The sequence below is a fragment of the Martes martes genome (genome assembly GCF_963455335.1).
Source record: "Martes martes genome assembly, chromosome: 4".
NCBI lineage: Eukaryota > Metazoa > Chordata > Mammalia > Carnivora > Mustelidae > Martes > Martes martes.
This window is the reverse complement of record NC_137891.1, coordinates 154,665,464-154,689,860: the sequence shown is the minus strand read 5'-3', so window position 1 is coordinate 154,689,860 and position 24,397 is coordinate 154,665,464. Positions and strand designations below refer to the sequence as shown.

Genomic DNA, 24,397 nt, shown 5'->3' with positions numbered 1-24,397 from the left:
AAAATCACTGGCCTTTGTAGCTTTATAAGCTGACCTAAATATTAAGTATATATTCATAGTACAACTAATTAACATGCTTATTATATACATTTGAATACATATGTGGCTGAAAAAGTTTTCATATATAATACTTACATTCCCACTAATGGTAGAGAACAAACCTTGGGATCTGATTCCAGCAAAAGTAACAATTTGCGTGTTTCATCCATGGTAAGATATCTAAACAGAAGATATTCATGTAAAAAACAATTAAGAGTATGTACTTTTTACCTAAAAGAGATAATCTGAGTGCTTGGAGAAGCATATTTTAGGCAGGGAAGATGATTCATATGAATGCTTTCTCTCATACACACACACACACACACACACACACACACAGAAAACAGTTCAAAATGTAAAAAAAGAATCCAGTAAGAGGAAGAGATTGAAGAGATTTAACATCTTAAAATTTCTACTAAAACGGTCACTGACGATCATACACCTTTTTAAAAAGTTTTGCTCTAGGGGCGCCTGGGTGGCTCAGTGGGTTGGGGCCTCTGCCTTTGGCTCGGGTTATGGTCCCAGGGTCCTGGGATCGAGCCCTGCATTGGGCTCTCTGCTCAGCAGGGAGCCTGCTTCCTCCTCTCTCTCTCTGCCTGCCTCTCTGCCTACTTGTGATCTCTGTCTGTTAAGTAAATAAATAAAATTTTCAAAAAAATAAAAAATAAAAAAATAAAAAGTTTTGCTCTAAAAGTATCCACTTATTGGGGCACCTGGGTGGCTCAGTGTGTTAAAGCCTCTGCCTTCAGCTCAGGTCATGATCCCAGGGTCCTAGGATCAAGCTCCACATCAGGCTCTCTGCTCTGCAGGGAGTCTGTTTCCTCCTCTCTCTCTCTCTCTCTCTCTCTCTCTGCCCGCCTCTCTGCCTACTTGTGATCTCTGTCAAATAAATAAATAAAATCTTAAAAAAAAAAGTATCCACTTATTTTAATCAGGAATATTAAAATCAAGGCTATTTCATATTCAAATAGGTTTCCCAGGGAGAAGTGAATTTCCTGTTACTAGAAGTGTTCAAGCATCCCGGTGACTTGACAAGACTGCAACAGATGTGACTTCTCACTAACAAAGCTAAATTATGTGAGATATATTCAATTTTCCATGCACTATACTCTTCCAACCACTATCAAAGAACGCTGGAACCATTATGATAGACCCCAAAATTCACTTTTACCTAAAAGAACATTATACCACATTTAAACTTTGTTATTACATTTATTATTGACAGTAGCTTGAAGTTTATTTTTTTAAGTAATCTCCACACTCAGTGTGAGGTTTGAACTCAAGACCCGAAGATCAAGAGTCACATGCTCCACCAACTGAGCCAGCCAGGTGCCCCTATTATTGACAGAAGTTTTAAGAATATGAACAACTATAGAATTATCAAGAGTTTGGGTGCCTAAATGGCTCAGTCAATTAAGTGTCAGGACTCTTGATACCAGCTCAGGTCATGATCTCAGGGCTGTGAGATTGAGCCCTGCATCAGGCTCCACGCTAGGCATGGAGCCTGCTTACGATTCTCTCCTCTATCCCTCCCTCTTCCTCTGCCCCTCACACTCCCACACACCCAACCCCCGCACTCTCACTCACTCTCTCAAAAAAAAAAAAAAAAAGGTTAATTTCATCATTATGGCTTTATTTATTTATTTATTTATTTAAAGATTTTATTTATTTATTTGACAGACAGAGATCACAAGTAGGCAGAGAGGCAGGCAGAGAGAGAGAGGGGGAAGCAGGCTCCCTGCTGAGCAGAGAGCCCGATGTGGGGCTGGATCCCAGGACCCTGAGATCACGACCCGAGCCGAAGGCAGAGGCTTTAACCCACTGAGCCACCCAGGTGCCCCTCATTATGGCTTTAAAACACAAAAATGAAAAGGTTAGAAAGTTTGCTAGTTCCAATACTTGTACTTCAATGATGCACAAATACTTGTGCTGCAAAATGATGCTATTAGTGATATAAAGTCTTAACAGTACCACTGAGGATATATTTTATTGCTATCATAACCCTAAAACACAAAGATAAAGAATGTATCAGGCCATGTGACAAGATGATTAAGCCTGAGTTGGCAGGGAGATTTATGGATCAATAATGATACTTAGGGCCACCTATCTGGTTCAGTTGATAGAGCATACAACTCTTAATTTCGGGGTTGTGGGTTCAAGCCCATGTCGTGTATAGAGATTACTTAAAAATAATATCTTAGAAAAAAAAATGACATCTGAGGCACCTGGCTGGCCCAGTCAGAAGAGCACCTGACTCTTGTTCTCAAGGTTGAGTTATTAGAGTCCCTCATTGGGTGTGGAGATTACTTAAGATAAAAAAAATAGTAAGTTAAAAAAAAAATACACCTGCTCTGAAAGCTCTTCTGCCTTGACCATCTGATAAATTCCTATTCTTTAAAAGAACTAGCTCGGGACGCCTGGGAGGCTCAGTGGGTTGAGCCTCTGCCTTCGGCTCAGGTCATGATCTCAGGGTCCTAGGATCAAGCCCCACATCGGGCTCTCTGCTCAGCAGGGAGCCTGCTTCCTCCTCTCTCCCTGCCTGCCTGCCTCTATGACTACTTGTGATCTCTGTCTTTCAAATAAATAAATAAAATCTTTTAAAAAAAATAAAAGAACTAGCTCAAGCTTCCCATGACTTTCCCAGGCAGTTTGGACACACCTTCCTGCTTTCCCTGCACTGTATAAAAACTCTCATTATATTTATCTGCATCATATTTATATATTAATATACTTTATGGACAACAAATATGGTTTTTATCTATTTAATTTGTGTCTAATACAATACCTCTTCTATAATGGATCCTAAAAAATATCAGGGTAAATGAATGAATGTGGTCAAGGAAAAGGACAAATGTCACAAATTAGATATTTCTAGGTAAGAAGGGGCAAGGAAGACAGGTAATTAGGTAGAATATTGAACATCTTGGGTTACTACTAACATGCCAAGGGGTCACAGAAGGAAAATTCAAAGAAAGATAAATTCATACTTCACTAGCAGATGGGCATGGGTACTAAGAAAAACTAATTTTTTGGTTAATTTTAACAACAATTCCCATGTCCCAACTGAATAGCACTTATTACTCCTAGAGAATTAAATGTTTCACTTAATTCAAACACTCGATCAATATCACCTTTGACCAGACCATGATATTGGAACATACACACTTTTCCCTTTGTACCACTCCAACCAGAACGTTGCTCTGGTCAGCATGTGGGACTCAAAAATAGGACTTTTCTTGCTATTCCAGGGACCCTCTGAAAAGAAAACCTTCTCTTTTTCTTTTCCCCTTTTGAAGAGGCATTTTTAGAGGACTGGACTTGCAGTTGAATGTATCTTGGCAAACATTTTCAGCTCTAGAGACCTAACAGGAACTAGGGTGGAGTCAGTGGGAAAGGAAACCAGAAGTGAGTTGCTTAGACTTTAAAGCAGAGGGTACTTCCATTGTCTAACCTAGCTCAGTAGACAATAGATAAAGAAAGTGGATGAGGATTCAGGGAAGCAGACCTGCTGAGGGTCAGAAAGCATGCAATTTGGCTTCCATTTCCTAAGAAATGAAGAGTGGTGACAGAAAGCTGGAGAGGATGCTGCTCTAGCTGCGCGGGGGAACGCCACCCTCAAGTGGTTGACAATTTGGTAAGCAAGAGTACTACAAATTTTATTTAGCTATCTCCTTTCTCTCTCTGCCATGCTCATTATTCACAATTAAAACAAGTAATAAAACAAGCAAGTAATAAAAAAATTTTCAGCCTCTGTAGGCTCATAGCCTTAAAAAAAAAAAAAAAAAAGACAGACAACAACCCAAACCTAGGCAAAATACAAAGGGCAAAATGACACAGAGGATAATGCCTCCTAATTTCAAATCACGAAATACAATCAATTTTAAATATAAATTTTACCATTAATTTTTTGGGGATGATAAGCCACAACTCTGAACTATATTCAAATAAATTGAACAACTTCTTTTTTCACTTTCCTTGGCTATTTATCTAGCCACCACAGATCTCTGGCATATAAACTGAATGCAGATATTTCATATGATGTGAATACCATGAAAACGTACTAATGTAACCAATATTTAAAATTAATTTATCTCTTACTTACCCAGATTTATAGGTACCTTGAACTTGAGAAATATTCAGATTACTACTCAAGTTTCTTGCCAGAGCTGTTGGAATAATCGGGATGGGCTTTACAGGTGTGCACTTAAAGGTGTTTGCCAGAGTTACTGCTGCCCAATGCAAATCCAAATCCATAATGTCTAAACTTTCCCTGGAAGTGATATGAGCTCTTAGGAAAAGCAGTTTACCACAATCCAAGGAATCTTTGCTACATACATGGTGCTGGAGAGCCTGAGGAATCAATATTATATAATTACTTTAAAAGTTTGAAATTTGTCCGTATCTCTAAACGTTCTGCTTCATACTGGTACAACATATATACATCTTGATCTAACAAAATTAAACAATTTCTGATTTGTAACATTTCAATTCTGATTTTTTTCCATGTGACCAAAAAGTTACATGAATAATTATGTCAAAGGAAGTAAGATTTACTGTATCAAGTTCCATTACATATTGCCAACTTAGATGTCCCAGCAGCATTTAAAATTATTAGAGAATGTCACTTCCAGTAAACATTTATCACACGAAAAAACCAGATGTAAACTAACTCCAACTCAACTAAGAAAATCTAAAGTCCATGTGTTATGATGAGTGCTGTGAAATGTGTAAACCTGGCGAGTCACAGACCTGTACCCCTGGGGATAAAAACACATTATATGTTTAATAAAAATTTAAAAAAAAGAAAATCTAAAGTCCATTCTTTTTTAATTATTTTCTTATTTCCACAAATTGTCAAGTCAGTTCTTCCTGCATAGTTGCTCAGGCCCACTGTGTCCTTCCTCGATATTCTGCTACCACTCTACTCCAGGCTAATACACCTTCTCGAACACACATCTGACTACAGACTTGGCCTACCTACTCTCTCCAACTTCAGTCAGGCTGCCCTATCAGATTAACTATCCTTGATTTAATAGTATTTCCTCTTTTCAGAAACTTTCAATGACTCTACATAGCCCATATAACAAAGTTCAAATTCCTTAGCCTGGCAGACAAGGCTCTCTACAATCTGGCCAAACTAATAGTCCAGTCTGATTGTCCACAAATGCAGCAAAAATCTATACTCTTAATATTACCCTGAGCACATCTTGCATTTTGTTATCTTGGTCATACTGCCTTCCCTTCTGAAATACTACCCATACATATTACCTCCCTAGAATTCTTGCCTTCAGAAACCACATTTAATCATATTTTAGCAACAATCATTCAATCAGAAATTATTACAAATACTTGTTAAATATGGGTTTATTGAAATACAACATAATACACATAATTTGATACCTGGGTTCAATTAAGAATAATCACGTTATCAATATATCTCACCTTAAAAGCTGAACTGAAGTCATCTGCATCATGAACTATTAATTCTTTTGAACAAAGTCCATGAGTATGAATTTTGCATGGAATCACAAAGTCCCCAGGAAGAGAAGCAGTAGGGGTTCTTTCTAAGCATTCAGGTACTTCCCTACCAGGATCAAAACGATCTACTGTCAGTGTCACACTTTCTTCATCTGAAGAACAAAACAGCAGTTATTATAAATAAAATTCATGACATGACAATAAAAATTTGATATCAACCAAGTAAGCCTACAATTATAACAAAGCATTTTGTTCATACTAATAGTACACTAAGTTCTTATTTTAAAAAATGGCTCCCATACATATTCTTCCACCTGACCTGTGAAGTCTGTGATAGGTAGTGTGAAGTTTTACTTCCCTTTATAAATTTGGTCTATTGCAAAGAAAATTAGTACAAAGAACACTACAACAATTGGCTGAATTTGAAACATAAATTCTATTACAGTTATAAAAATATTTTTTAAAGTATATTACCTTCATCTACTATGAGAGAACCAAGTAAAAAGCATGGCAGGTTTTTTTTATTCTGCTTAGCATGACGACAAGCAAGTCGGATGGTCTTTTCAGTTACTACAAGCTTTGGATTTCTGAAAAATAACAAAAGCCTTTTATGAATATGGTAGGTCTGATATCCTAAAAAACCCGCCTGCCATGAAATGCTCCCTAAAATGTTTTAACACACATTTTTTAACACATACAGGAAAAATCACTGTTGAGAAATCCTAGGGTCAAAGATGGGAGCCTCCTGTTTCTATAAATAAGATTTGGTTGAAATACCACATCTGTTTGTTTACATATGGTCTATGGACTTCAAATTCTAGTACTATTGAATGTAGAATATATAAAACTATGATTAAAATGTGTAGGGCACCTGGGTGGCTCAGTGGGTTAAAGCGTCTGCCTTCGGCCCAGGTCATGATCTCAGGGTCTTGGGATCGAGCCTCGCATTGGGCTCTCTGCTCAGCGGGGAACCTGCTTCCCTTCCTCTCTCTGCCTGACTCTCTGCCTACTTGTGATCTCTGTCAAATAAATAAATAAAATCTTTAAAAAAAGAAAAAAAAGTGTGTAAAGATATATAAAAGGGACTCCAATATATGAGCAAGGAACTAGATACTATCAAAAAAGATGAGGCAAATTTGAAAAAGAACCACAAAGAACTTGCAGAAATAAAAATATAATCAATTAAAAAATCAATATAATGAACAGGGGATAGGTACATGAATTTTTATTATCCTATAAACTCTGCATATATATTATAAATAATCTTTGATATATATGGAATACTTCCACATGTAAAACACCTAAACATACAGGTTAGACGGCTAAGTACACCTAAAGAGAAAATTAGTAGAGTTGAAGAAAAACTTACCCATGTTGTAGCTCAGAAAGATAACAACAGAAAATGTAAAAGGTCAAGAGACATCAAGAAAAGAATGAACAAGTCTAAGAAATATTTAATTAAACTTCCACAATACTGTTGGTTTTGTTTTTCTTTTAAGATTTTATTTACTGGGGGCACCTGGATGGCTCAGTTGGTTAAGCAACTGCCTTCAGCTCAGGTCATGATCCTGGAGTCCCAGGATCATTTCCCTCATCAGGATCCCTGCTCAGTGGGGAGTCTGCTTCTCCCTCTGACTCTCGCCCCTGTCATGCTCTCTCACTCTCTCTCTCTCTCAGGTAAGTAAATCTTAAAAAAAAAAAAAAAGGATTTATTTATTGGGGCCCTTGGGTGGCTCACTTGTTAAGCGTCTGCCTTAGGCTCAGGTCATGATTCCAGGGATCTGGGACTGAGACCCACATTGGGCTCCCTGCTCAGCGGGAAGCCTGCTTCTCCCTCTCCCACTCCCCCTGCTTGTGTTCCCTCAGTCACTGCGTCTCTGTCAAATAAATATGTAAAATCCTAAAAAAAAAAAAAAAAAAAAAAGATTTTATTTATTTATTTGAGAGAGACAGAGAGAGTGTGAGCAGAGAAAGGGAGGAGACTCCCTGCTGGGCAGAAAGCCTGATGTGTGTGGTTCCATCCCAAGACCCTGAAACCATGACCAGAGCCAAAGATGCTTAACCAATGAGCCACCCACGCACCCCCACAAGACTGGTTTTCTGTTTTTTATTTTTTTATCAGTGATACTATCCCTCTCTGCCAACTGGTTTAGAACTTCAATACATTTTGACTTGTATCTCTCCTTTAGTTCCACTGAATCCATCATCAAATACTATAAGCTATTTCTTCAAAAAGCCTTGTTTCATTCTTTCCTTTTGATCTTAATACTGCTACATTGCTCTAAACCCTGATAATAGCAACCATTTATTGAATGCTTCCTATGTTCCAGGCACCATGCCAACTGCTGCTTTACAGAGCCTGTCTCATTTAATCCCTACAAGAGTGCTACGAAACAGGTATCATTATTCCATTTTCTAAATAAAGAAACTGATTCCTGCCTACTTTACTGAGGTTGCAAAAATAATAAGTGGTAGAATCAGGATTTGACCCTCCAGGCATTCTGACTCCAGTTACAGCACCTTAAAACAAACCACTAGGGCATAAATCGATGTTGCTTAGATTACAGAAAACCATCTCACAGCTAAGCTAACTCCAGGTTTCCCCATTATGACCCATCCTTCTTAGAATTCTGCTTTCAACAAATAACTCCCTTATACACAAAATCATAGTGGATCTCTACTTTCTATTTCTTTAAGCTTAAGTTTTTATGTTTTTCTTTCAAGATCCTGCCCTAACCATGATTTATATTCCTTCTAACATGATCTATCCACTTAAAGTAAGTTCAGTCTTCTCAATGTTTTACAAAGACAGCATGCTAAAGCACGATCAAAAACCCTTCCAGTTTTGGTGGTGCCTGGGTGGCTCAGTGGGTTAAAGCCTCTGCCTTCAGCTCAGGTCATGATCCCAGGGTCCTGGGATCGAGCCCCACATCGGGCTCTCTGCTTGACAGGGAGCCTGCTTCCTCCTCTCTCTCTGCCTGCTTCTCTGCCTACTTGTGATCTCTGTCAAATAAATAAAATATTAAAAAAAAAAACTAAAAAAAACCAAAACCCCTTCCAGTTTTTATTATATTTTGTCTCTTGAATTCCTATAATACTTAGAAATTTAGACTTGCAGAACATTTTAACTGTGAAATTAAGATTACTTCTCAAAAGCACAAGAAATAGATTTAAGAAGCAGTAAAAGAGATAGTCTGAGGGGAGTTTCTGAATGGAAAAGTTTAAAAAAAAAAGGAATTAGTTATAGTAATCAACTTTGCCTTACACATCCTTTTGATTCCTGTTTCTACTGGTTTGATTTGAAAAGAGAAACATCTTATACCTGTAGTAATTGAGGTGTAAGTAGAGGAAATCTCCAATTGGGATTGGGTTCCAAAGTGCATATTTTGATGGAGGAAAGTAGAAAGGTACCATCCTGCTTGAAGGAAACCTTAAAAAAAGAATGTTTAAATCAAAACACAATGAAAAGCAAACTTAGCAGAAATTTTATAAGAAGCAGTTTAACATTAAATGATGGAGCTTTTCAAACTACTTATGTTAATTTTTTAAAAACTTAAAAATATTTTTAAGAAGTAAAAAGAAAGAAAAGAAAAGAGAAATCTTTGTAACTTTACTATCAAGAAAATAAGCACTCGGGGCGCCTAGGTGGATCAGTGTTAGGTTAAAGCCTCTGCCTTCGGCTCAGGTCATGATCCCAGGGTCCTGGGATCGAGCCCCCCCCCCAATCAGGCTCTCTACTCAGCAGGGAGCCTGCTTCCCTTCCTCTCTCTGCCTGCCTCTCGGCCTACTTGTGATCTCTGTCAAATAAATAAATAATCTAAAAAAAAAGAAAATAAGTCCTCAAAATTTAGGTATAGCTTTTTCCTGTCCTTTTTTTTTTTCTATGATTACATAAATTTACATACACGCATTTCTTAAAAAGAATGGGAAAGGGCACCTGGCTGGCTCAGTTGGTCAAGCATGTGACCCCTGATCTCAGAGTTGTGAATTCAAGCCCCACATTGGGCATGGAGCCTACTTAAAATAAAAAGACAATAAATAAATGAATGAATGAATACATAAATAAATAAATAAATAGATAAGAATCAATCCTATAATATCTTCATTAAGTAACAGAGAAAAAGTATAAACCATGAAATTACATTTAAATTTAAATTTAAAATTCTATCCTTCTGAACTAATTCCTAGATAATATCCAATAAAATTATGAAAAGCACAAAAACTTAATATAGTCTTAATTTTTCAGTGTTTCTAAACTTGGTATCTTGGGTCCTATCACTTCAGTTTAATTGTTACCAAAGCATCAAAAGGACAGCATAATAAGTAATTCCTTAAGCAAACATCCTAGATACAGTGTAAAGCAAGGTTTCAATGTTAAGTCATACAGAACACAATCATAAAGTTTTTATTTTACATAAGTGAGTAACATGAGAAAACCATAACAATGGAGATAAAGGACTGAGGAAAAGATATCAGCCAAAGTCCCATGTAATTAAAGCAAGAAAGCTCTGACAGAGAGTTAACTACACCAATACATTTGCATGGTAGAAGACTATTCAAAAGCTGAACTGAAAGATTATTTATCATATCATGTTTTAAGAATATCTCACTCTAAATCTTCCTTTCTTGTATCATCTAACGAAGCTTCTCAACTATAAAACTAGACTGTTTACTGGTCACCTACTATGTACCAGGCATCCCAGCAGGCACTTTACATACACAATATTTCTCACTAAAACTGCTCCAGAACCACTTTATTATCCATTTTATAGATAGCAAACAGTAACTTTCCTAACTTTATACAATAATTAAAGTAGCAAAGGTGGGCTCTGAATCTAAGTGTGGCTGATTTCAAAACTTATACTTCCAGAAGCTGAATGGTATAGAGATTTAAAACTTGGGTTCTATTTCTGGCTCCACCACTATTCCTAGCTGTGTGCTTTCAAATCCATGTCTAATTTGAGCTCATAATATCTATAAGAAGGATCTTTAATCTCCCTTTTTTGAAATGAGGACATAGTCTGAGATTGAGAAATCTGTTCAAGGTCACAAAGCTAGTAGGAACAAACTGTCAGTTTATCTGTTTCTTTATTTAATATGTTTATCACTTATCAGTTGGTGAGAGGCAGCATAATGTGGTGGGTAAAGCAAAATGTCTGGAAATCAGTTGCTTAGGTCTGAAAACTCGCTTCAAAATCTGCTAGCTCTGTGACCTTTCTCACATTATTTAACATCTCTGTGCCTCAGTTTCCTCATCTGTTAAACAGGTAATACTTGTATCTGTATCTCCAGGCAGTTACACTGAATATTAAATGAGTCCATATATGTAAAGGGTTTAAAGTAGAAGTCACATCAGGTTTAAATCCTGCCCCATATCACTTACCAACCATATAACTTTGGATTGGTTAATCTCTCTATGCCAGTTTCCTCATTTAAAAAAAAAGGCAGGGGGATGAAGATAATAATAGTACCTAAACCTCATAGGTTTGTTATAAGGATTAAATAAGAATAATGCACATAATGTGCTTAGCACAGCACCTGGCATATAAACAATAAATGTTGCTATTAGTCATTTTCTTAATCTAAGATACACAGTAGACTTTAGAGGCAGGGGAAACAGAAACATCTTGAAATGTGGCACAAAATTTTACATGTATGTATATAAGTGTTTTATCATATAAAAGGGGATTCATGCTATCAGATATTCAAAGAGGTCTGCAACCCCTAAGTAATTCAGAACTGTTGCTCTCAGCCCAGAGATTACTGAAAACCAGAGGTCGGGGCACTTGGGTGGCTTAACGGTCAGTTAACGGTCTGCCTCATGCTTAGGTCATGATCCTGGGGTCCTGGGATCGAGCCCCAGGTCAGGCTCCCTGCTCAGTGGGGAGTCTGTTTCTCCCTCTCCCTCTCTCCTGCTTGTGCTTTCTCTCTCTCTCACTCTCACTTTAAAAAAAAAAAAGGAAAGAAAGAAAACCAAAAATCATTAAATAAGTAAAAAAACTAAGTTGAATATATCAGGAATAATCAATTTAAATTACATGAGTATATTATCTTACCTAGAATGTAAGGAATGAATTTGACCCAAAAATAAAATAGAAAAGATAATGTATTGACTTGTTGCAAGTGCAACAAGTTCCTTCAAAGAACAGAAGTTGACAAATTTTCAAAGAATAAGAAGTAGTAATAGGATAAAACATAAGGGCCAAAATTAAGCAAAAGGAATATGATAGCCTCTTTGGGTCATGTTTCCCATTGTCTTCATCAAAAACATCTGGTACAAAAGAAAAGTACAGAGAATGAAGGTAACTCATGGATATAATTATAGTTTAGAAGAAAAAAATTCACATGTCACCAATAATTGTCCCTTTCTCAAGGGAAAAAAAAAACGAAAAATGATTAAAAAAAAAAAAAAAAAAGAACGATAAATGATCCAAACAGCTAAATAACACAAGCCAATCTGCCTTATCCCTACAGTATTGACAGACTGAGAAAATTAGGGGACAGGTGGCAAGCTCCTCCTTCCCATTCTACATGAGTGGGAAAAGGCTTAGGGACATTTAAAGAAACTTGGTATATCCAGTGTGAAATCTTCCATCAAGGATTAGGGTTTAGACAAGGGAAGGAACCCAACTACTTTCTCATTTGTCTAGGATGTAAATAAATATGTATATGATTTTTAGCCTCAAGAGCTCGGGTTCTATTTCCCATCAATAAAGATGCTCTGTGAAATCAGAAAAGGGAAGGTGGGAATAAAACTAATATTTACCAAGTGCTTACTGTGTGCCAGACCCTTTACCTTAGTACTCTTATTTAATCCTTCACAATAATTTCTGTTACATAGAGATTACTATCCCCCATTTACAAATGAGGAAACTGAGGCTTATAGAAGTTAATTAACCTGATCAAGTTTACCCACCTACCAAGTGGTACAGATGGGATGTGGATCCAGATTTTCCTGATTTGAAAGTTTTGTTTTGTTTTGTTTCTATTCCAACCTATCTTTCCAAGTTATGAGAAGCAGTGAAAAAAACATTTTGTAAAAATGCTTCTATACCTGGTATTCATCTGGGGCCCTGCAAGAGAAGATGTAGGCTCCAGGACAGTTGGTGAATTATGTATTCGATTTCAAATGCTCAGAATCCTAAAAAATAAAGAGAATGTTACTAATGAATGATTAAAAAAAAAAAAACAAAAAAACATGATTTAACCACATATCAACAGTACAGAAAAAATTAGGTTACTTGTATGAAGTACCTTCATCTATAGATTAGTAAAAGAAAATGGTTGTGGATTCTGATCATTTTCATACTTTATAGTCATTCTGCCTATAAACTAATGTTAATATTAATCTGGGCAGCAGGAAGTTTTTAATATATGAAATTTTGGCCAAAAGCCTCATAATATTCAGAAAACTGCAGAACAGTACATAGGAACAATGAACTAGATATTTATTGAATCTGTAATGAAGTTAACAAACCTTAAATCTTCTGGAGATGGAAAACAAATACTGCATCCCTAAAACAGACTTGTTTCCCTACAGAATCAGTGGTCCTTTTTTGGTCTCACATGCCCTCTCTGGGTACTTCTCATCTGTTCCCATTGCTTCCACACTCATCTGTACATAGCAAACTCAGTTTCCACCTTTCTTCTCAGTTTCAAACCTGTATTTTAAACTGCCCACTGGATAGCTCCATCTAAATATTATCAAAGGAAAATACAGAGCTCATAGTCTTTTCTTTACAGTTCAGTATTTCCTTTACTCTTTTATTAGATCTTAGCGTTCTTTAGGCCCTGTACATTCTATTTCAATTATAGCAAGAAGGAATTGTCTGAAGCAAGATAAGGGAGGAAAGAGTTATTAATGCAGGTGCAGAAGAGATTTTTCAGATAAAGCCAGAGGCTGAAATTATTGACTAGAAGAAAATCTTATTTAAAGTGCTCTTGTAAGGTTGACTAAAAAGTCTCTCTTGGAGATATCTGGACTTCATGCATCATCTATGGAATGAAGGCTTTAATCTTGAAAGCCTTCTATGTCATTTGGTTGTCACGCATAATAGTATTCAGATCAATAACTGTAACTCTAGGAAGTATATAAAATGCCATTTTACTTCAATAAATGAAAGAGTCTTAAAGCTCCATATTTGTCTCTTCTTCCTTTATGTATTAGGGTAAAAAGATGATGTTGATCTATTTCTCATTTTAAAACAATACATGAGTTTATTCTGACAGCATCACGCAAGCAATTAAACCCAGTGAAACTAAAACCACATAACACCTATACCTAGCAAAACATACCCTCCTCAGATAATGGCATCGCCCTTTATCAAAATGGAAACCCTCAAGTTATCCTTACCTCCCCTTTCTCCCTGTTTCCCGATATATATTCTGTCTTAACATCTCTAGGACCTTACTCCCTGACTTCATCAATTCTCACCAGATTTACTGAAAAGTCCCCAGAGTGCTCCTAGAAGGGTATTTGTGCATATCTGACTACATTATTTTCCCTGCTGAAAAAGCTGATGGCTCGGGGTGCCTGGGTGGCTCAGTCGTTAGGCGTCTGCCTTCAGCTCAGGTCGTGGTCTCAGGGTCCTGGGATGGAGCCCCAAAATCGGGCTGCCTGCTCAGCAGGGCGCCCACTTCCCCCTCTCTCACTCCCCTGCGTGTTTTCCCTGTCTCTCTGTGTCTCTATCCAATAAATAAAATCCTAAAATTTAAAAAAAAAAAGGCGCTGATGGCTCTTCTTTATATACAGAAGAAAGCACCTTCACAGTCTAGTCCACCTTATCACTCCCCTTTATTCCACAGTCCAACCAAATTGAACTACTTACAGTTCCCCGAGTTTGAGCATCTTTGCACAGCCTGTTCCCCTGACTTGGAATGCCCTGGTAAATCATCATCCTTCACAACCCCAATCGAATGTCCCTTGCTCTGTAAAACCATCTCCTGGACACTATAGTGATGTGACCACTGCCTGAGTTCACACATAGCATTTTCACACTGTATTGTTGACACACTATTCCCAGGAGACCACGGACTTCAAACATTAACTGACCCCTTCACTATGTAGCCACACGAGTTGAAAGTGAGGAATGCAGGAACAAGCACACTTCAGACGTCAAACTTTCACCTTTAAATGGCACGTTATCGACGGCAAACCTCTTTCACATTTCTAACGACAAACCATTCCTAGGGAATTCGTGGTCCGCTTGACTGATTTCTCCTACTAGTTTCCCTTCACGTCATCGGCCCCAAGCTCCAGGAGGGCTGAATCCACCAAAGCGCCCTGAAAGTTCCCACCGTCCTCCTCCTACTTCGCTGCCGCTCTTCGAGAGAATTCAGGACACAAAGCCCCACTCACCTCTACCTCCGCCCAGCCGGGTCTGTTTGTTGGGCCGGAACAGCGGTCGGCTCCAAGGAGCGCCTCCGCCGCCTCCGCCCCGCCTCCGGGACGTTGGGGTCGCGGGAACCGAGGCGGCAAACACAGGCTCGCGAAACCGAAGCCCGCGCCGCGCCTACTGACTGGTCAGAAATCCGACCCGTCAGGGGCAGGGGCGGTGCCAGAAGCAACACGCACGGTCGCCGCGACGTGCTGCTACACCAGCCAATCAGCTCTCCGCACCAATCCGGCGCTTGGCCAATCCCAAGCCTCATTGGAGAAAAGAGTGCGCCACCCGTTCTCCGGGATCAGATACCGGAGGATTTAAACACTACATTTTGGTCAACGGTTAAGTTCCGGGGTGGGGTGGACCTTGCGCACGCGCAATGACAAGCCCAATCTGGTGGATGCGGGAGTGGCATAGGAAGTCGGAAGTGCTTGCTGCCCACGTTGTCGCCGGGAGATTAGAAGCGGACAAAACTTTTTACTTAAATGGACAAAAGGGAGGGAAGTTCGATTCCTTCTAGTTTCTTAACGAAGAAGACTCCTCTCCTCTCAATAACAAAAAAAAGTTTTAGTTCTTTACCGTTGAGTAAAAAAGAACGTGATTTAAATTTATAAATCATTTATTCTTAGTTTCTACAACTAATGTTGGTAATTAAGCCTTCTCCATTATTTTATATGATTGTCCTCCAACAGCCAAAGTGGGTATTATTATCCCTGTTCAACAAGGGAGGAAATGTTAGAAATCACACTAGTGCAGAGTGATGATTTGAAATGCCACTTACCTTTCCACTATATTTCACTTATGTTAGTTTCCTGAGCAATACGCGAGTGTCAAAGTGTGAGATGCATCTACAGGTTGTATTGTTCTGAATAAGCGTCCACTCTTTTGAGGGAGTTAAAACACTTTTTTAAAAAGATTTATTTAAAAAGACTCAATCTCAAAAAACAGACTGAGGGATGCTGGGGGGAGGGGGGACGGGAAAAAATGAAAAGATGGGATTGGGAGGGAGACAAACCATAAAAGACTCAATCTCAAAAAACAGACTGAGGGTTGCTGGGGGGAGGGAGGACGGGAGAGGGTGGTGGGGAAATGGACATTGGGGAGGGTATGTGCTATGATGAGTGCTGTGAAATGTGTAAACCTGGCGATTCACAGACCTGTACCCCTGGGGATAAAAATACATTATATGTTTATTAAAATAAAAAAATTTTTAAAAAAATTATTTATTTGTCAGAACGCGCGAGCGCAGCAGCAGGCAAAGAAGAAGCAGGCTCCGCACTGAACAAGAAGCCCCACTGGGAGACTGGATCCCAGGGCGCTTGGGATCAAGACCTTGGCCAAAGGCAGACGTTTAATGGACCAAGCCACCCAGGCGTCCCTAAAACACTATCCTGAAAAATGTATCAAACTAGCCATGAGAAGGGCGCCTGGGTGGTTCAGTTGGTTGAGCAATTGACTCCAGATTTCAGCTCAGGTAATTATCTGGGGTCCTAAAATCATCCCGGGGGGGGGGGGGGGGTCCGCACTCAGCAGGGAGTCTACTTGAGATTCTCTTCTCCCTCTGCCTCTTCCCCTGCTCCAGTGGTGCACAAGTGCTTTCTCTCTATTTCTCTTGCAAATAAATAAATCTTTAAAAAAACAAAAAACTAGCCAAGAGATATATGTCCTATAGAATGTTATTCTCTGCTTTCCTGAAAAAATTATTAGAATGTAAAGCACACATTTTTGAGAGAAATGATGGTGAGTTCCTCAGCTCTGGTGTGAGAGTACAAAGAGCCTCAGACAGTGATGCGTGCCTGACAAAGTGTTGGCCAACCCAATAGGGGGCTCTGGAACAACGATTGCCCATTAGAAGAGTCCCACATCAGGTAGAAATGGGTAGAATCTCTGCTGTGCTTAGTCATTGCCTGGGGCTTCTCAGAAAAAGCAAGCACCAAGCTAAGGTAGATCCTGAAGGCAACAGCAAGAGACTGTTAGCCAAGTGTATGCTTTGCAGCTGACTGGCATGATCTTTCTGGAGAAAGATCCAAGTGGCACACGTCAATGGATGTCATGAGTTGCATTAGGTGCAAAGGCTCTGGGGAGGGAGCTCCCTGGCATCTTCAAGGAAGACCAAGGAAGCCAGTATGTCCTTAGCAGAGTGAGTGAGGAGAAGAATATTAAGGGTTGAAGAGGGAAATGTTGTTGGTAGACCACACAGGGCCTTAGAGGCCATGATAAGGATTTGGCTGCACTTTTGAGTTAGATAGGAAGCCATCAGAATATTTTATTTTATTTTTTAATTTATTATTTTTTTTTAAGTAGGCTCCCTGCCCAATGTGGGGCTTGCACTAAAACCCCTGAGATTAAGAGTCACGCGCTCTATCAACTAATCCAGCCAGGTGCCCCAACCACAGGAATATTTTAAACAGGGGGCTGACATGATCTGACTTTAGGTTTTAGAAGGATTATTGTGGTTGCTACTTTGAGAATAAACTGTAGGGGAAAGGAGAAGAAAGGAGACCAGTTAGAAAGCTACTGTAAGCTATTGTAATGACCTAGACACTGATGGTGGCTTAAACCAGAGTGGTAGCAATGGAGGTGGTGAGAGGTGGTTGGATTCTAGATAGACTTGGAAGGTAAAGTAAACATGATTTGATTAGAGATTGAATTTAGGATATAAAAGAAAGGGACTTTGGGTGGGACCCTCATGATTTACAGTTTTCTTTAGAACTACTTTAAGAAATCTGAAAGAAAAATGTAAGATGATATTAGACAAAAAGGAAAGGATGAACATAACATATAACTCCCTATTCCTGTTGGGTTAGCAATAGTGTACAGCATGGAAAGGAAGGGAGGAAAGAGTAACTATACACTGGAGAAACTTGACCAAAGCTACTTCAGCCAGGTGATCAAGGCCACCATTAAACAGTCATAAGTGATGTTGATAGTATGTACATTGGACATGCTGTGTTAAAAATGGCACTTTACCTTTGTGATCTTCCTTTCAGTAAACTAAAGACCCAGTCTTATCCTGAGAAAAACACTGGACAAATTCTTATAGTGGGATTCCTATAAAATACCTGACCTATACTCAAAAAATAGCCAAGGTTATCAGAAACAAGGCAAGTCTGAGAAACTAGCCAGGAGGAGCCTAAAGAGAGATGACAACTAAATGTAATGTAGCATTATGGACGAAATAATGGAACAGAAAAATGACACTAGGTTAAAAACTAAGAAAATCTAGGGCCGCCTTGGTGGCTCAGTCAGTTAAAGGTCCAACTATTGATTTCAGCTCAGGTCATGATCTCAGGGTCATGAGATCAAGCCTTGTGACAGTGGAGCTTGCTTAAGATTCTCTCTCACCTTCTCCCACTTCCCCTCCTCCCCAACCTCATGCGCATGTGCTCTCTCTCTCTCTCTCAAAATAAAAAAACAAAAACAAAAACAACAAACTAAGAAAACCTAAATAAACTATGGACTTTAATTAATAATAATGTACCAATATTGGTTAACTAATTGTAACAAATGTACCATACTAAATATAAGATGTTAATAATAAGGGGAAACTCTGTGGGGGGTATATGAGAACTCTGTACTAAGTTCTTAATTTTTCTATAAATCTAGAACTGTTCTAAAAAATAAAGTCTACTTAAAAAAAAAGGAAGGGGCAGGAGGAGAGTCGAAACATACCCTAACTTTTTAAGCAACAACAATAAAATAAGATGCCTTCTTTTTGCTTAATAAGAACTCAAATATGGATAAGACTTCAATTTTTTTTTGTTAAAGTTTTTTTTTTATTTGATAGAGAGAGATACAGCGAGACATGGAACACAAGCAGGAGTGGGAGAGGGAGAGACAGGCTCCCCAACAAGCAGGAAGCCCAGGAGGAGCTCGTTCCTAGGACCCCAGGATCATGTCATGAGCTGAAGACAGATGCCTAACAAGACAGACGCCAATAAGTCTCCAATTAAACATCTTATTACCACTGGATTCCTAAGCAGAATAGACACTTAATGATATGCATAAATCAGATATATTTGAATTAAATGAACAGAAAGGTAATTACTGACTTCATTTTAGGATTGGAATGACTCAGCCTCATATTTAGAACAGCTGAGAGGTGTCTAAAGGGCCTAGTTCCCTAGATATTGAAAACACTTTTTGAATTATGTTATAATGTAACAAGCACTGGCTTTGGGGAGCTGGCCTCAACTCTGCCATTTATTTCTCTAAGATTGATTTTCCTCATTTGCCTATTGCATATTATTACAGGAAAGAGTTAACGAATGTGAAAGTTAATTAAACTTAATTAAAAGAGTACCCATATATTATTATTTGTTCAGGTGTATTGACAATTGACAGTGTTAATAAATGACCAACACATTCATAGAGATTAAGGGAATTGATTTGTTAAATCAGTGAATAAGCTTAGTGAAATAAAATCTACAAATGCTATACTAAGGACCTACTGCACACTAAGCCTTGTGCTTGATGGCACAGGGAACTGGAAGGATCTGACAAACAGAACAAGGAAGGCACGGTTTTAAATGTGGGATATCAAGAGGTAATTATCCAAAGCAAATATCAATTATTTTTAGATTGCAGGCAATTTAAATAGACTGAACATATACTATTCTTTTTATCTTTTCTTTGATTCCCATTTTCTAAAATTTATGTCATTTCAGGACACTATGGAATTGCTCTGGTTATGGGTCCCTACAGAGAAAAGCTACCAGCCGTACTTTTCAATTTTGCAAGTGCTTTAATTTGCTTCACAGAAGATCGTTTCTAGTATGACATACTTTTAAAAAATGCACAAGTTCGGGGCGCCTGGGTGGCTCAGTCATTAAGCATCTGCCTTCGGCTCAGGTCATGATCCCAGGGTCCTGGGATTGAGCCTGCATAGGGCTCCCTGCTCAGAGGGAAGCCTGCTTCTCCCTCTCCCACTCCCCCTGCTTGTGTTCGCTCTCTCCCTGTGTCTCTCTCTGTAAAATAAATAAATAAATCTCTGAAAAAAAAAAATGCACGAGTTTGTTGCCGAATGCTATAACAAGAAAAAAATTGTAAAGAGAAACATTCACCCCCAAATTCTACATCTTAACACATCAGTTGTTCTCATTTTTCCTTATTCCCTTTCAGTTCCTGTCCACATGACATAGTCTTTATGATTACCCTAGGTAAATGTTTGGTGTCATAAATCCTAGCATGCCTGCTAGTAGCCTGGCTGAAGGAATTAAAGAGGTATTGTTATCACCAGGAACAGGGAAGTTGGAATTAGTTATGAGCTTTGTTACTCAATTTCTCCAAATACCAATTTTCCCTTTCTCTGTTTACACTTCTGAGCTCAGCTAGCCTGCTGCTCTTTAAAAACAACTGTAGGTTTGCTTTTAAGAAATATCATATCGTTTAGGGGGATTGTTAAGCTGTCAATCTGGGTAAAATTCCTTTGAGACTCTTAATCTACTCGGGAGAGGTAAATATAACAATTGATGTGTCAAGTCAACTTATTTTACCTTTTTTTTTTTTTTTTGTAATCTCTACACCCAATGCAGGGTTTTAACTAATGACCTCAAGATCAAGAGTCATCTCACATGCTCTGCCCACTGAACCAGTCAGATGCCCCTTATTTTACTTATTTTTTAAAAAGCTTGGGTTATTAGGAATGAAGACAGGAATGATTAAATAAGACACATAGGTAAATTCTCTACAAGTATTTGCTTACCTGAGTTGATGTAACATAATCTTGATTTGGCAGGCAAGGAAACTATAGGTCTAACCAATCTACCCATGTTTGCAGAGTTAATAAGCAAACACACTGTAAGACCTGTCAAAGACAATCTCCCTTCACTGTTCAGCCTGCTGTTCTGCAGTATAGACCCGACTAAACTCAGCTGACACACTCCCAAAAGGTTAGGCATATTGCCTGTTGTCAGATTTACCATATCAGCTCTTTTATTTTTTTTTATCTTTTTTAGATTTTATTTATTTATTTGACAGAGAGAGATACAACGAGAGAGAGAACACAGACAGGGGGAAGTGGGAGAGGGAGAGTAGGCTTTCTGCAGAGCAGGGAGCCCGAAGTGGGGCTCGACCCCAGGACCCCAGGGTCATGACCGGAGCCAAAGGCAGATGCCCAACTGACTGAGCCACCCAGGTGCCCCACATCAGTTCTTTTAAAGACCATGTTTCCTTTAACAAATGTTCTCAGAATCTTTGATAAGAGGTTCTTTGATAAAAGAGGAGATCTAATATGCAAATATGCAAATCTAAGTAACAGGAATCTTCATTTTAGAAACTCTGTTAAGCATCAGGTGATGTAATACACCAAGCATCCTTCCAGGAAATAGATCACAATATAATAGATGGCTACAAAGGCCCGAATGCAAAGGGTATGACCTACCGCTCCCGTCCCCTTCCAATGCAACCACATGCCATGTCTTTGCTTCATCACCCAGACTAAGCCTAGAAACTGGTTCCTAAGTATACTCAAGAAAGGTGTTTTTGTAATTACAGGGAAGTAGCCACCAAAAACCAACATAAGAAAAACTTGAGTGGCAGCAACCAAAGTAGTCTAAATCTTCCAAGGACCTTGGAGTACCTTTAAGAGAGTGAATCATGCTGTAACAATAACAGGTTATCATGCTGTACAAAAAGTAATCAGACATAATGTCTTCCTTCCAGAAGTTTTAAATCCAGTGTGGAGATAAACAACACACCACAGTGAGACAACAGAAGTAAAGGAGGGAAGGAGTAAGTGTGTGTGGGTGGTGGTGATATGTGTAGAAGAACAAAAAAGGGGCACCTAACCCAGTCTTGGGAATTTAGAGAGAGCTTACTGAAGGAGGCAAAATCTGAGCTGAAGCCTGAAATATGAATGGCACATACCAGCAGAGGTATGTATGGTCGGTCAAGAATGGGAAAATGAAAGAATGGGAACAGCTGATCTATCTCTAAAGGGTAATTATGATAAATAGGACAGATAAGTGGTGACAAGGCTCTATTTTTTTAAGCTCCCTATAGAGTTCACTAGGAACATAGCTATACCCTGGAGATAATATGCATACACTGAATATATGCCCCAAAGACCTAAGATACTTAAATGATAAATAAACACATATGGGTAGGAGTGAGTTTCGAGGATAGTGCTTGTTATATGTCTTTCTGAGATCAGTCTTTTCATCTATAATAGAACTAACTTTGAAGGGCTTTTGTGAATATGGAACTTTTTATCTTATAAGGGGTCTGTATCGTATAGAAAGAACACAGATTTAAAGCCATATACATCAAGTTTGAATTTGACTTTGTTATCTACGGCCTATGCGGTCTTGAACAAAGTACTTTCATTTCCTGGCTGTTTCTTCACCTGCAAAATGACAGTACTAAGTCACAGCATTATGAAGATTCTATAAGGCAAGGCTGATGTGTAATCAACACTCAATTAGCAAGACCAGTATTGGTGGTTAAAGTAGTGAATTATTTTCATATGAGTTGGTTACTCACTGGTTACTCACTGACCTACTCCAATGAGCACTTTAAGTGCCCTCCTCCCCTCTCCTGAGACCCCAAGGACCTCTCCATGGTCCAGCAATTAAAGGGTTGATGCCTGGCATAGCAAATCTTGGCAAAGAAATCTATAGATATTCTAACTGCAGTGATTATTAAACAGTTTGAATATCATCTAAAAATTAGGTAAGCGAAATGCCTGGCACCTAGTGGATATTCAATAGATACTCATCAAATTTATTTAATCTATGACTTCCAGTCTATGGGTTTTTTTGGGAAATGGCCCTCTACTTGGTGACATCCATTTATCCAATATATATTTATTAAGGCATATTATTATTGAAGGTTTGGTTGTTTGCATCTAGGTGGAACTCATTCTTTTCTCTGCTACCTCCAAGGAATAGGAGCACTGATCTAAGGCTTAAAAAAAGTGAACTATTTGGGGACAAATTAGGAGCAAGATGCTAAGAGTTAGATCTTTCACTGTGGACAAATAGAGGGGTTAAATGTTAAAGCATCAGAGTAGCATGGTGTCTTTTATGAATCCTTGACTTGGCCCCAGGAGACTGCCTGGTGTGGTGACATAGGTGTTTTGGAAAAACTCCTCCATGTTAATCCTCTTTCTACTCACAGCACACTCACACTGAACATTCCAGGTCACCAATGTGGGGAAAAGTGGGGCAGGGGAGAAAAGAGGGCAGGGTTCCCACACAAAAAATTTCATGTTGTAAGCTATTAAGTTTTGGGGTTGGTTTGTTATGTAGCAATAGATAACCAGTACAGGCCCAAAGAGCCAACAAATAATAAACTGTTCTTTAGCCTAGCCTTGTTCTTCCTGGAAATAACTCCCTGGAAAACTCTTGGCAGGGATGGGTATATGAGTTTCACTTTTTTTTTTTTATAATTTTATTTATTTATTTGACAGAGGAAAGATCACAAGTAGGCAGAGAAGCAGGCGGAGAGAGAGAGAGGAGGAAGCAGGCTCCCTGCTGAGCAGAGAACCCGATGTGGGGCTCGATCCCAGGACCCTGAGATCATGACCCGAGCCGAAGGCAGAGGCTTTAACCCACTGAGCCACCCAGGCGCCCCGAGTTTCACTTTTTGATATATTTCCACAGCAGTATTTTCCTTAGTTGTCTAGCACAGTTGGCACAAAGAGCTGGGCAAGATATAAGACAATAAGTGTCATAGTATTCCAGGAAGACTTAGAATAAGTCCCTTCATCTTGCCATATATGGATATACAATGAGATTTTAGATCCAAACTCCTGTGTGGATTCCTTATTCTGGTGGACTCTACCATGGAGCAAGAAAGACGACTGTTTTCTCTATGGTCTAAGGCCTTCACTAAAAGCATGTGAATAGCTTCCTAATCCCCTTTTCCATAGACTCCATATCCTGAATATCTTTTAACTCTAATTGCCAGAAGAGATACAGAAGACACTTAAGAGAACATGCACGAAGGAAAAGAAGGCACATTTGCTCCAATATGGCCTTTTTAAAACTCCTACTAGTTCTTAGTATTATGACCAATTGTTCTTGTGTTCAGCTGACTTATGTCCTAGCTCCTCCTTCCCAGTGGTGCAGGGGCTCAATAAACAAGTAAAAAGAGAGATATTGTGAAGGAATATGAGTAAGCTATTAATCATAAGATGTCTCTAGCTGTGATGATCTGAGATATTCCATTCCCTCTTCCATGGTGGGAAGGAAAAGGTAGAAATTATGGAAAGGAAGGAAGTAGGAACCGAAGGTAGAAGGGATAAGAGAGGCAAAGAAAGACAACAGGGTGGGGAGAAGGACAGAAAAAGAGAAGTAGATGGGAAGAATGGGAGGAAGTTAGAAATGGGAAAAGAACTGGAGGAGAGACGGGAATAAGTAAAAAAAAAGAGAAAGAGAGAGGAGGGAGGAAGAGAAGGTAGGATGAGATTGGGAAGGGGCTGGAAATACTGGGTGAGAGGAGAGGAAAGTAGTAGAGGGGAAAGAGACTGAGGGTAGCCAGACAGAGTCTATGTC

At 38.9% G+C, this 24,397-nt stretch overlaps 1 protein-coding gene across 1 annotated transcript in view; it reads right to left on the bottom strand.

Moving 5' to 3' along the window:
• STIL (STIL centriolar assembly protein) overlaps positions 1–12,606 on the bottom strand; it is a 72,700-nt gene extending 60,094 nt beyond the window's left edge. Inside the window, exons 1-6 of the mRNA XM_080802751.1 lie at positions 12,572–12,606; positions 8,840–8,947; positions 5,992–6,104; positions 5,482–5,669; positions 4,142–4,389; positions 136–219 (exon numbers count right to left, since the gene is read on the bottom strand). Coding sequence (XP_080658877.1) covers positions 136–219; positions 4,142–4,389; positions 5,482–5,669; positions 5,992–6,104; positions 8,840–8,947; positions 12,572–12,582 — 752 coding nt within the window. The 5' untranslated portion in view covers positions 12,583–12,606. The remainder of the gene's footprint in view (positions 1–135; positions 220–4,141; positions 4,390–5,481; positions 5,670–5,991; positions 6,105–8,839; positions 8,948–12,571) is intronic.
• Positions 12,607–24,397: the final 11,791 nt, after the last annotated feature.